Source organism: Neodothiora populina, assembly GCF_041146345.1.
Source record: "Neodothiora populina strain CPC 39397 chromosome Unknown canker_contig_15, whole genome shotgun sequence".
Classification (NCBI taxonomy): Eukaryota; Fungi; Ascomycota; class Dothideomycetes; order Dothideales; family Dothioraceae; genus Neodothiora; species Neodothiora populina.
This window is the reverse complement of record NW_027191413.1, coordinates 351651-365880: the sequence shown is the minus strand read 5'-3', so window position 1 is coordinate 365880 and position 14230 is coordinate 351651. Positions and strand designations below refer to the sequence as shown.

The following is a 14230-nucleotide window of genomic DNA, read 5'->3' as shown; positions in this document are numbered from 1 at the left end:
CTTGTCATGTCGCTTACTGTACCCGTCACCACAGGTGGCGGAGTTATGTGAACCCGAACATGAACCCAGTGGACAGGCTCCATCCAAACCCGATGAGGGCCTATATGTCTGCATCGACACTGTTGTTATGCGACAGATGCTTGCTGAGTCATTCCGATCAACCTACCTATGCCCGGATCATCTTCGAATGATGGTATACAACTTCGAGGCACTTTAGTATGGAGGTGGCGAAGCGTGACAGCGTGAACAGATGGTGGGGGAGACAGAAGCGCCAAGACTCCCAGATGGGGCTAGCACAAAATAACGCGCTCTCTCACTGCCGCGTCATAGAAGTTACGTTCCATTAGGTTGGAGAAGAGCAGAGAAGTGTTGCAGCCTCGAGGACTTTCTTGTCGCATTTGTGAGCACCTGGAGCGCACCATTCTTTACCGCTCGACAAGGAAACTGTCCCGCTAGACCATCAACATTCTTCGTCTACGCGTCGCAATGCCTCCCAAACGCGCCAGGACGACTGCAAAAAGCGCGTCAACCACGACTGCGCCTGCAGCAAAAGCCACGCGATCGCGCACTGCAACTAGAGACACGACGAGGTTGACAGCAGAAGAGAGCGAGAACACGACTCCACGCCCTCAATTGAGAACCTCGGGAACCCGAAACACTCGTTCGAGAGCGAGCAACGATTTGGCCATCCCCGCCAGTCCGGAAGATGCCTCTGCTGTCACCGCTAGAACCACACGAACAAGACGCGTCGTACAACCAGAGGAAAATGCTGTCCAAATAGGAACAACACGAGCAGAGGAAGCAGCGCCCAAAGATGCACCACTAAGAGGCGCCAGACCAGGTCGTAGGGCCAAAAAGATGGTCAAGAGTCAGGTTGACACTGCGGTTCTCGAGGCACTGAAGCAGCGGATGGAGGCCGACACCAGGGCTCTAGAAGAGGGCAATGCTCCCGCAACTGTTCCAGCAAAGACACAAGCGGGGAGGAGTAGACAAGTCGAAAAGGACATAGCAGCTGCAGCAGAAGTCGAGGCGGCGCCCGCATTACCACCAACCAACATTTCACCTACAACCCACGCACAGTCAACAGCACAGAGAGCGCCTCCCTCGGCGCAAAAGGCAGCACCGGGGACGGCCACTCGTCGAGAGTCTACCTTGAGGGTGCAGAGCACGCCTGGCGCTGATAGAAGTGTACTCGCACTGCCAAACTTTCGCCGTCGACCACGCCAGCCCAGTCTGCTGCAGATGGTCCAAAATCCTGACTTGGCGCGTGAAGTTGGGGACGACACCTCTGATTTCTCTCTTGGAGCGAGCGACGACGAGGACGATTTTGCTCCGCATGATGAATCCACCCCTCTGCAAGTCTCAAAAACGAACAGAGCAGAAGTGCCCGTTCCGCCCACAACCGGTCGAAGTTCACGGTCAAAGTCCGCATCTCGACCTTCTCAGTCACTACAGCCGCAGTCCCCTGTCATAAACGACGATGAAGATAGCTTGTACGGAGCAACGCCGATACAAACCCCGAGATCCACCCGAAAACGCAAGTCAGACGTTTTGGAGGAGCAAGGTGGCGACCATCTCCCATTTGCAATTCAGGTTCCACAATCGCAAGCACCGCCATCGCACCGAGCTTCGTCACCGCTGTCACCTGCTCTCCAGTCAGATGCATTGGACGATGACCTGACCGAGAGAATTCCGGCCTCAGCTCCGGAGGCATCTCAGCAATCTCCTCATCAAAGCCAACTCAGCTCTACCTATGCCGATCCAATGTCCTCATCTCCTCCTGCGTCTCCTATGTCTCTCAGTGCAGCATCGCCCAGACCTTTGATATCCCCAAATACTACTCGGACCACACGTGACCATCCATCAGCCAAGCCGAAGCCTCTCACAACAGCAACTTTGCGGGCCATGCTCCCCAAACGCCGGATCCAACGAGCCGCGGAAGCGGACCGCAGCGAGTACGACATCCCGTCCTCGTCTTCGCTCTCAGAACTCCACAGCGACGAGAGCGTCTTCGGACACCCTCGACGACGAAACAACAACACCAAGCCAACGAAAAAGAGCTCGACCAATGTCACCTCGGCACGAAATCAACGAACGGGCTCTGGCGGTGGCAAACCCCAAGGAAAGAAAACCTACTCTCGCGCCGCCGCGATAACCATTTCATCAGACGCAACATCGTCCTTGTCATCCTCAGACAAAGAAAACACCGCTGCGCCCAACAGACCCACGACCAACACAAACCCAACCTACTCGTCGTCTCTCACAGAGCTCGAAAGCGAAGACAACACGCCTCCGGACACGAGCATCGAGACCATCAAAGACAACAGCAACAATAAAAGTAGAAAGGGAGGCTCGGCCCTGCTAAGCGGTAATCTCAGCGACGCAAAGCGCTTCTTTCAAGAAGTCGACGAGTGGGAAATGGAGTTTGAGAGCGCGCCGAGTCTCGCTAGTGGAGGCGCTGGCAGTAGGGGGTTGGGCAGTAGTCCTGCGTGGCGATGATGATTTTTCTTCTTTCTTTTCTCTATCGCTTTTCGCTTTGAGGGTTCCGTCTGATGGTGGCCCTTTGTTGTATCCGTATGTCTATGGTGGGCGATGAGCAACGGTGTTCGGATTCTTTGCGCGGGAGGTCTGTCTTTACTTTCTACTTTCAAGCGCAGGTGTTGTGGGATGTCAAATGCGCTTTGCTACTTTCTACCTGAGGGGATGCGCGACATGTGTTATCGGTAACTATGAGCAAGAAGCAAATGCTAATAACCACCCGACCACACTCTCTCACATCCTAATAAAGCCCCTCGACAAGTTTATAAACAGCATCATAAAGCGGGCCGCTTTCACTCTGCGTCGCAAGTTTCGCGATAACCCCCTTCTGATCCTCGCCGACTCCATACGTCTTCAAATCCGTCTTCTCGCCGATGCTCTCGACGAGATCCAGAATGGCCTGTCCGACAGCCTGTCCGTCCTTGGCGTCGTCGCCGGTGCGCTGCACGCCCACGAACGGGCACATTCGTGCGATCTGGCTCGCCGAGGCCGCGTCCATGCTCGCCTTGAGCTTGACGACGTGGCCGAGGGTGAGGCAGCTTGTGACGCCGTGGGGGATGCTGTAGGGCGAGCCGAGGGCGTAGCCCAGCGCGTGACTGAGTCCTAGGCCGCCTTTGAGGTTGTAGCCGATGAAGCCTAGGGAGGCGTACGAGGCCAGTTGCAGGCGCGTGATGGCGTCTTCGTCTTTGGGGTTTGCTTTGTATTTCGGGAGGTTCGTGAAGAGGTCGCCGGCTGCTATCAGGGCGAGCTGGCGACAGGGCATCTCTGATGCTGTCGGGTGGTACATGAGCTCCATTGCGTGGTCTAGCGCTCTCAGTCCCGTCGATAGCCATAGATGAGGTGGTGTCTCGAGCGCGAACTTGGAGTCGTAGATGATGGCGTGAGGAGGCAATTCCGGACCTCTGACACCCGTCTTCTGGCCGTCTTCGTTCGTGAACCCGGCTAGCATGGTGCATTCCGCTGCGCTCAAGGTGGTAGGAATGCTGACATGGTGGAGAAACTTGCCGTTCTTCTCGTTGCAACGGTGAGAGATTGCTTTGGCGGAGTCGATGGGACTTCCGCCACCGACGCTGATGATGGTGGCGATATTGGAGTCTTTGAGTACGAGCTCCGTCGCTTGGTCTAATTGTGCTACCGGAGCATGTTGCTTGATGTCGGAGAAGGTACCCGCGTGGCGGGAGCCGAGAATAGATTCAACGGATTTGATCAGAGGTGTTTTGTTCGCGAGAGACGATCCAGTGATGATGAACGCCTTGGAAGTCTCGCTCGGCAGACACTCCAAAAGATGCTGTTTCACCGAGTCGGATCCGTAGAAGAGCTGCTGCAAGTGGCTTGGTTTCCAGAGGCCGGACAGTGGGTTCTGGGACGATTCCGTCATTTTGGGCTTGTGCGATTTGAATCTCACTTGGGATGGAAGTGTGACTAAAGAATCAAATGATTTGAGCTGAGGTGTATGCGGTCCTCGAACGACGCCCCAGCCTTGAAAGGATATCCTGGTATTATTATTGCCATTGCTGACAATTGCAGGTGTAGTAACACAGCGTCTATGACGCAATGCTACCGACTTCAAGCTACTGAACCTCGTTGTGAAGGTAGCATCTAGAACTTGCGGACGTGTGGAAAGTGACATTTGGAGGGGTGCAGATGGACCAAACACCTCACAAGGAGGCAGATGCTGACGTTCTATTGATAGATACAAGGACTGCTGCTGCTGCAAATGGATTCCACGGATGAGCTAGATATGTGTTATCGTATATCCCGATTCATGAATCGATAAACCGACGAGAAGACCATATCGGCACGGAGATAAGGATGTGGAGGTTTCCCCGGCATAGCCTACTGTAGCACCTGTTTGCCGTACCAGAACACGGGTTTGGCTGATTACCTTACCTTAGATTCTGTGATCCACGATTTTATCTCCGACTCGATGTCTTGTACTCCATCAACCACTGTACCATATCCATCATTGTGTGTTTCTCTTATCTTCACCGCACGAAATCCACACGCGTTCTATCTCATGAGCCTCGCATGAGGTCACGAGATGCACGAGCGTTTCGCGACTTGGGCATATTTGCTTTGGATTCTCTCACGACAACTCCCTTGCATTAAGGGAGAAGGTAAAAGGCCATGGTCGCGGAAGATGAACTCATCAGCGTTGCAGAGTGACGTCTCAGTCTCAACGGGTGCGGAGAACGATACAACAGGAGAGACGCCACTTTTAGAACAGTCGGCATACACGATAGCAGAATGGAATGTTGCGTCTCTACTTCACCCTTTGAACACGAAAAGGCAACCCTTCTGAACACAAGTCCAATACCATTCCGCAGGCTGGTAACGGAGAGGCCGGGAGTTTCAATTATAGCTCAGGATCGAGGTACAATGCTTGCCTGTGTGAGTTTCACCAGCCATGCAATCCACGCTCAGAGAATCTACTCACGTGTCAAGCCACGCGGGAGAAGCAACAGAGCGGTGAAACCAAAACAGTAAACGTGCCACCAGCTATACCACTCGACTCATTCCAGTCGGAAACTTTGACCTCAGCTATCTTGAACATGAACATCCAGTATTCGTCATGCATGAGCGTTTTCAGAGACCCTGGTTGGGCCTTGGATGTAACTGAGCTAGAAAATATGCGGCTGCCAGCCGCAGTACGGATGATTTTCTAGCTTTGGCTTTGGGGCGAAGTATGCAAGTGCCCTGACGGACCCTGCTAGTGCGCCCTCATCGCCCTGTGACATCCAATGATCATCAAGGCGGACATGTAGTGTGCTGTGCGGAAAGGAACTTGCCCAGTCAGCAATGAGATCTGGCACGAGAGTTCCCCTGCTTGACCCAGACGGCTTCTGCACGGATACAAAATTCTTGCAGATGCTTCCCAATATAGCAGTGACGTCTGGTTGGTACCTCACTGTCGCAACGCGAACCAAGAAGCCTTCACATTTTACAAAAGGCACATCACCCCGTCGCTGTTTTGAAGGTAAATCAACTCATCACACTGTATCTTTCGAAGCAAGCAAAACCCTGATTCACTCTTCAGCCTTCTCCTCTTCACTCCTAAGCCCGACATACCATATATAAATCGACTCAGCTTGGTTCATACTTGCTACTAAAGCACATATAAAACTCAACCTGTGCTTTCCTCTACATCACAAAAATACCCTCTACACTAAATTACAATCAAACCCAACCCAAGCATATCATCACCATGCTGTTCTCTATTCTCCTCACATCTGCCGTCCTGCCGCTTCTCGCAGTGGCTTCGCCCCTCAAGCCTAGAGCTGGCGGACCTGCCTTCTCTCCGATTCCTGCAAATTGCACTCTGATCAATGCTCTTCCACATGCATCAGACCACCCTGGCAACGGCACCGTCAACAGCTGGAAGCCCTCGGATGCCGTCATGAACCAGACTGTTTACTCTTACTACCTCGAGCAGCCTGACTTCTACACTTACAACAAACGTTACGAGGGCTGCCTAGAGCAATGCAATTCTGTCACTGGCTGCAAGAGTGTCGTCTTCGCCAACAATGCACCTACTCCCAAGGGTTATTATGGCACTACAGGAGGCGTACTTTCAGTCGGTTGTGTCATGTTCGGAACCTACCTCACCCCAGACGACTTCGTCCCTGCCATCGACGGACAGTGGGTCAACGAAACTTCCGCCAACATCTACTGTTAAACCCCTTGAGTGGTTTGACACATGGACGCAGAAAGCGCTCATCTCGATGAATGTGCATAAAGATCGGCTCGATACTGCAGCACGATCTTGGACCAAAATGGACGGCTTAATGGATAACGAACTTGCATTGCGGGAATTGAATAATGATTAATGGACTTGGTGGACTTGGACTAGGGAAATGGGTTGGCAAGGGTGGAAAATCGTATGGTCGTGAACCTTTTGCATATCTGCATAACAAGGCGTTCAGATGCCTTTAGTAGGTCTCAGTGCTTTCAAGCCTGCACGTTACTTTCATTAAATTGTCTCCTGCCTAAAGAATGAAAATCAGCATTTCAAGCTACAATATCTTACATCCCAAGCACCACATTAACCTTGGCAAGCTTTGCCACTTCCCTTTACTATTTGCACTTCAGCCAATAAGATCAGTAGTGTCATCACAGTGTTGAGGTTGTATCCTGACAGTATATGTAAGACATCAGATACTGCACATGGTTATGAATAAGCCTCACCTCTGTACTCCTGACATCCAAAAACATACGGAGGTTTGACAATGTTATGGAGCAAAGCATGATACATGAATAGAGTAGATGTCATAGCTACCGGATTAAGCCAGGTAGGTTTCTCTACTTCACGGATACAGAAGATGAAATGCTAATATGGCTCTCAGCTGGCTTATAAGAGAATGTAGGTGCTGCGAGAATGTTCAATTGATTTCCACGTTCGTTGCAAGTTCCTAGCTTGGTATCTCGAAATCGTTGGGACTTGCAGGCTCGACACCATGTTCCTGGATCAGGGTCTTGTTTGTTTATGCGCTGTTTGTAGATGAGTTGACATCAGTGTCCGCGTGTACACCACTTGATCATGTCCTGATCACCTTGGTGTGTAGACATTAGGACTTCACGTACGCCACTTGTACTTCAATCGCTATCGCTACAGATATAGATGCTCTTCTAGTATCACAGGATAACATAGGATCAGAGGAGGCCTTTCTCGGCTGTCTCAGCCAAAGGTCTGCTACCGTACTCTTCCAGATATCGAACATGTCAGCTCACGAAGGTGCAGATGGAAGATCATATGTACATCGAGGCGCTAGCTGATTTGTTGAAGATGGAGATCGAGGCTTCTGACCCATTAAACAATGCCAAAAGTCGCTTAGCAGAGGCACAACGTGCCCTCGCGCAGGCAAAGGATGACTACGACAACATTGAAGGCGCAGCCATGCGCAAGCTGTCCAGTATCAAGAAGCTACGCCTTGTGAGGGTTTTCCTTGGCCAGGCTACATGCTTCGCTGTAATCTCACTGGCAGCCAACTAACCGCCTCTATACAGGATCTCATAAGAGTTTATCATACAGCACTCGCTGATAAGGAGGAAGCAGCATTGCTTGAGTGTAAGGATGCCTTGCAAGCTGTAGTGAGCTCAATTGCAGCGGAGCGCAATCGAGACGGCTGCTTCGGCAACTGCAACGACAATTCGCACATTCGTGATGAAGCACAAGCCCGTCACGATCATGACGAGTCACCTTTGTTCATCAGCCAGAACGATAATGGTCCAGTCAGCATAAACATGATGGCAGATAGCGACGACGATGACGACCCGCTGGTGCTCAGGAGGGCACCTACTCATCCTAAATTGGAGCGCTCTCTTCAGACCCCACAATGCACGAAGAGGACACTTTCAAGAACTAGCAGCCATCGCCCTCCCAAAGTCAGACGCACTGTACCGGATGAGCTCGACGCCAGCGATATCGAGGTGACCCAACAACATCTCAGCACAACTTCCAAGTGCCAGGCTGAAATACGTGGCTACAAAATCGGACAATTTGTCCGTAAAGCACCAAGCATAGTGCTTAGGCCCGATGGTGTATGGGTTGAACTTAGATGTTCAGAATGTGGTAGCAACACTTTCAGATCTACTGAGTCACTGGCGAAAGGGATTAGGGGTTTCAAGCAGCACCTAAAGCGGGACCATGGCATCGTCCACGAAACTGAAGACATGCTCGTAGAGCATTGCCTCCACAGAATTGTTGCTGATGAGGAAGTCCAGAACATCGAAGATTTCAAGGAGGACCATGATATGGATGATCCCATTGATCACATCACTTTCGCTAGTGGAGACTTTGGCGGCCTACCCCTCGGACGTAGCAGCTCAGGTCCTTCGTAGACTTCTAGCTCAACTGCTCGGAGTACTGACCAGGTTCTCGACCAAAGCTAGCATCACTTTCGCACATATGGACTCATGCATTTCGCCAGCAATTACTTGAACCTTTTGATGCCAAAGGTTGATACTGCTCACTTATACCTCTCAGGGCTTATAATGGGTTATAGACAGGAAACAAGCATGTATAGTCTGGGATTTCGGTGTACCGGGAGCAAGGTATTGTCTAACAACCGGACAACCTTACATCTTGCTGCCTTCGTTCAGAAAGTCCTTTTGTCTCTCTTATATTTGAAGCCAGAACGCTTGACTTTTGGTGCTCTGAATCACTCCGGATGCTGTTATCTTGCTAATGTATAAGGTGTTGCTGTAGTCTTAGCTGGAAAAGTCCCACATCTCAATCATGAACATGGTACTGTTTTTGGTAGGGGATTTTAGATGAGATGTTCACCCTAGCATGATTAATGTATGTAACCCATTTCGTCTAAGCTTTCCTGTTTGCATCGACCTAGTCTTGTTGTTGGTACATGTCATGTAGCTCTAGGGGCGTGCTCAGGTGTAAGTGCGCGTAATGTGGTCTCAACAAGGTCAGACCTCTCTACCATCACTTGCTCCATCATTCATCCCACATGGTCCAAGAAGATCAAATTACGCGATTGGCACTACCACACACAGCAAAGCATCGCCTTTTAATCACTCCTGAACTCATTCTTCATTTCTGATCCCATCAAAATGGTCGAAAGTGAGCATGCGCTCGAAACCGAGCGCGAAGAACGCATTGTTGCCGCGCGCATTGCTTTGATCATGCAACAAAAAGGACTACAGGATTCTCTCGCCCAGAAGCGCAAGAACTTTGATCATGCTAAGATTGTCTTTGAGGTTGCTGAGAAGGAGCTTGTTGCTGAGGAAGAGCAGTACGAGAAGAATCTTGATGAGATACATCAACAACGTCTTGTAAGTTCACTTTTCGCTTCACATTTTTATTTTTGTTAGTGCCTCTACTAAAGCATGATCTAGGCTATCGACCGAGGAGAATTGCCAGATGGTGATACCTCTGCGGATTTTACCACTGAAAAAGTTGCTCAGTCATCTTCCGTTTCTGATCGCGACGACCAGCGTGATGGTATTGCTGCTCATGTCCTCCCGCACGATGCAATACAATACGATCTCTTGGCCTGTATCAAGGCTATACAGTCCAAAGCACCTTACTACTTTCTGCCATCAGCACCAAGCGTCGTCCTGGATGGCTCTGGCTTCAGCGAGATCCGATGCTATCTCTGCAAAGGAAACTTCAGTCCAAAGAGCCATCTGTACGCTCAAGGTGTCATGGGTATGCGTGCTCACTTACTTGAGTCGCACAATTATCCGAACGAGGTCACTTTGATACGCACTCTCCAACTCTGTAAAGTCAGAGAAGTATCCATAAACGAAGTGCGCCGCCTTTTCTCACTGCCTGCATCCTCAAATCCAATCAGCAAAACCCCCTTCGCAACTGCTCCTGCACAGAGCAGTCAGACAGGCAGTAGCTCCCCATCTAGCCGTGAAAACACACCTCAGGATTCCATCTCGACTGAGTCCACAAGCACTCCAAGGCCAGGAAAGAAACTCCCGCCGCATATACTCCGAAGGGCAGACGGGGTATACGTAGAGCTCAGATGCCCCTACTGCGGCATCAACGCCTCCAGACCTGGCATGACTCCAGTCTTCTTCGGGGGTCTAGGAGGATGCAACAGACACATCAGCGGCGCCCACGCGAACTCTTCAAAGGGGCCCCATCATCATGGTATAGAGTTCTTTGCGTGGCGGACTTTTACCCCTGAGGAAATTGAGGCTTTGAGGGAGAGTCGTCATGATGCTCCTGCTCGTGAGTTTTACAGATACATCTCTCGTGATATGAGCCTGGAGCTTGCTGACAAGAAATAGTCGAATACGTATTCGCCCGCAGACTCAGCGATCGTATAGAAATCATCAGCCAGCCCGTCACGAGACCAACAGAAACCGATACCACCTCTGCTCATACATCACCCCGCTCAATTGTCGACACTGAAAACATCGACTCAGACACAGACATGACAGACACGACTCAAGACGAGTCTGAAGACGAATCCAGCCTCTCGGAATTAGAGCGCTACATGTTCGCCGATGACGAAGGCGCCGAGGAGGAGTCCGACGATGCTTCCAGCGATGCAGATACGATTGTTCTTCCCACGGCTATCGAGGAAGACAAGCGGTTTGAAAGCGATGATGAAGACTCAGATGAGGACGGTATGATGGATCATGACGATGGAGAGTCGGAGGCTGGATCTAGCTATGGGGAACCGGCGCTCAAGAGGTCGCGCAAGGGTGGCAGACAGGACCAGAAGAGACGCAGGATTGGCTGAGGGAGTGAGTGTGCCCCATCGTGGCTGCGCCTTCCATTTCGTAGGGGGAGCTCAATCGACGACTGCGCGAGAACTCACAGGTGTTTGAAGTTTCACCAATCTTCCAGCTTTGGACCGGATACTTTCTGGACGAATTGGCTGTTTCCTCGAACGCATTCATAGGGCTTGGTCGGGTTCACCAGAGAAGCCTTAGTCTCGAAAACATTCGAAACTGGGTCAGGCTATAATGAAGTCTCGATTTCGGAGACGTACGAATCCGACTAAGCTTGTCAATAGTGTCTCGACTTCAAAGGTTTAAGCGCTACGCGAACGAGTCTAGGCGGACAAGCTGTCTCGTAATGGAAAAGCTACAAGATGGATAATGTAGCTACCGTTGTGTAATTATAGCCCTCTAGAGTAGCTACCATCGTGTATCATAGCCCTTTTAGTACCGTAATCCAACCAGATTTGACTTGAGACTCTGGTAATGCATCATAGACGTTAAATCAGAAGTCCCACAGCCACTACTGACCTTCAGCTTGTCTATTCGCCTGCCCCAGGCTGTGCTTCTTATTCTGATGAGCATTACTTTGTCGAACCCACCGCTTGCCACACCTTGCACCCACGTCAGCTGGATGCTGGCACCCTGTAGGTATACACTAAACTTGCTCGCCATCAGTTGAGACGATAGCTCTTCCGACACGTATTTGAGAGATTGACCAGTCAATTGAGAGAGAAGAGTCCTTGACAGCGGAACATCTTCTAGTGATCTGATCTTCTCTCAGTACCTGTGCGTGATGTCATGGGTAGATCTCGTTCTGATGCCGAATGTAGGTCGCTCCGTCTTGGTTCTGTCCAAGTGAAATAAGGAACAGAAGTGTGGCCTGATTAGACAAAGACCAAGCAGGTAGGCTACTATATGCTTTATGCCTGGGGTCATAGGATGTCTGCTAGAGTCCTGTTCGTTTGAAAGTCAGTCTTTTGTACTCCAAGACTTCAAGAAGTAGTGTTTTGCTCACGCTTTCAATCTCGAGCCTACGCTTCCTTTACGCCCTGATGAAGGGCAGTAACGAGAACCTTGTTTGGTGCTCCCCTCAGACTTGACCTCCTGTATGGAAAACTCGCATATGAAGCCCCTCATTATCATCGTCATCGCGGGAATCGAAATCCGGCAGTAAGGGAAGAAAAAATAGGTCCAGGAGAAATCGGGAACTTTTCTTTTTTACAGTCTCGCTTTGGCCAACGCACGAGCGATAGCAGGATGAAGCGACAGATATTGATTCTCCTCTGTCACTAGTTCCTGCCTTTGTCTTCGAGCCTCTGTCATGACGTTTGTCTGCCTATCGACTGCGCGGACCAAGCCCGGCGAGAGCGATGTGCTGGCGAAGAGCATCGCTTCTCGGATCATCTGTCCGCGGTCTTGCTCTGCGTCGTCGTCTTCTTCTTCTTGTCTTCTCTCTGCTTGCGAGAAGCTTTTGCCATGTCGAGTAGGCTTCGAGGCAATCTCTTCTGCTGTTTCTTCTATGATGTCGTTGCGCAGGTCTTTACAGTGGAAGTACAAGTCCAGATCTACCAGCGACTTGACCCTTCTGATCGCTGTCGATGGCGGGGCAGGATATGGTGCAAATGTAACGTGTTTCGCTGCTGTCGTTGGACGTCCACTTCTAGGCGTCGAGGAAGAAGTCAATGATCGCTCTCTCTGGGTCTTCGCTATCGAGGCTGGTGGCAGCGATGAGGATAGTTGAGAGCGCAGAAGCTGCTGCGAGCGCGAGTATGGAGGTCTTGGAGCCCGGTTCGCAGCGACGATCTTTTGTTTACGTAGTCGGGCTTGCTCAGTGTAATAAGCCTCGGTCGGCAAAGTAGTGAATGAATCTCGCAGGTCGGGATAGTTCATGTAGAGTTCGAGGTCTAATTCGTTTGGCCAAGAGCTTCCCATAGTAGTATACAACGTGCCTTGTTGGATTATATGTGTGTGTAAGGTGGTCAATAGCTCAATTCAAAGTGTATAGAGTTCAAGATAAATAACAATAAGCAACCGCAAGCGAGGAAGCGTAAGTATATTCAGAGTAAGAGAGCAGGAGGAAAAAAAGAAGCGAAACCATATAGACGGGCCCCTACCAGATTGATATACTGCAACGACGAGACCCCCAGTCCACCCTCACCGAGAACAAATCGGAGAAGCCACTAATGACCTGGGGGACTCGTACACACTATTATCCTGTAGAGATAGGACCTGACCGCGGGCGCGACGGCATCAGCACTACCTACTATTGATTTGTCCTGAACAGATGACCTGTCACCAGATACAACGACTACCTTATACTCCGCACGTGTGTGCGTACGTACGGGAAGAGTGAAACAGTAAGTAAATAAGGCGGCACATGCACGAATTATAGACCCGTGATCCGATCGATGCAGATGTCGATGCCGAACAGATCTCGTGTATCCGCACGCGAAGCAGGCTCATCAAGGATTCCATAATATTGAACAAATGGATGAATAAATGCACCGGACTGCTCAAATCAACAAACACCGCCGGGGCCGCGTACCTCACGACAAAATAAACTCATATTCGCTTCGTTATTCGCCATAGCTCTCGAGAAACCCTGTCCGGATGGGACATCAAAAAGGTCTAGAATAAGCAATCGACACTGACCAAGAGCGAGAGTCACATGTACGATACAGCACGGTGGTTTGAGGAAAGCAATGGTAAAAAAATGGATTTGTCTGGTGGTGTGAGGTGATCTGTTCGACTTTTCTCCGGATTTCACTTTACGTCTCGAATACGCCGTAGCCGGCAGCCGCAGCCGCAGCCGCAGCCGCAGCCGCATCGGGGACAGGGTAAATGTTAAGGTAGAATAGCCAGACCTGGTCTCGATGCGATCAGAGAGATTCACTGCATTGGCCGACTCGACTCCATCGCTATACCAAGGTATTGTAGAGGCAGATGACCCATTGATTATAGCCATTCATCTCTGCCTTGTTCTTCATGTAAGCTGAGAAACTCACCACAGCTGCATACTGAGTGGCTGCGCAGTATGCTATGCGATGCAACATACAGTAAGTGTCTGAAGAGGAATACTAGACAAGGCAGACAGTGTTTACACACGACTTATCATCACCGGAAGCCCACTCCACCACTTAAGCGGGTAAGCAGCGTAAAGAAATCTGCTCTTTACTGTTGGAATCAGTGTTCTCACACAGTCCCTAATGCTCCGTGACTGCGTTATGGGGCTCCTTGACACCTTTTTAGTGCTACACTTAAGCAGCAACGATCAAAACACAAAGAGGTGTTCAAGTGGCAATTGTTGAAAGGACATTATTGCCTTCGAAAGAGACTACGGAAAATTCGTCTCACTCAGCGAAGAAAAAAGACCATTGTCCCAGCATAGCTGAAAGAAGAATATATCCCATCATGTCTACACTACTCAATCATACAGAAACCATCCATGACCATCAAATCTTTAGCTCGTAGACGCTTGGGAGAAGGACGGGAAGGT

At 50.4% G+C, this 14230-nt stretch overlaps 3 protein-coding genes across 3 annotated transcripts; 2 read left to right on the top strand and 1 right to left on the bottom strand.

Annotated features, from left to right (window-relative positions):
* Positions 1-486: 486 nt before the first annotated feature.
* On the top strand, positions 487-2499 carry AAFC00_002490 (uncharacterized protein; the record flags this gene model as incomplete). The annotated part of the gene is made up of 1 exon (XM_069341811.1): positions 487-2499. One exon carries the CDS (start codon positions 487-489, stop codon positions 2497-2499), a length of 2013 nt encoding a protein of 670 aa, XP_069198319.1.
* A 280-nt stretch (positions 2500-2779) lies between these two features.
* On the bottom strand, positions 2780-3916 carry AAFC00_002489 (uncharacterized protein; the record flags this gene model as incomplete). The annotated part of the gene is made up of 1 exon (XM_069341810.1): positions 2780-3916. One exon carries the CDS (start codon positions 3914-3916, stop codon positions 2780-2782), a length of 1137 nt encoding a protein of 378 aa, XP_069198318.1.
* A 1827-nt stretch (positions 3917-5743) lies between these two features.
* AAFC00_002488 (uncharacterized protein) lies at positions 5744-6214 on the top strand (the record flags this gene model as incomplete). The annotated part of the gene is made up of 1 exon (XM_069341809.1): positions 5744-6214. One exon carries the CDS (start codon positions 5744-5746, stop codon positions 6212-6214), a length of 471 nt encoding a protein of 156 aa, XP_069198317.1.
* Between the last annotated feature and the right edge of the window lie 8016 nt (positions 6215-14230).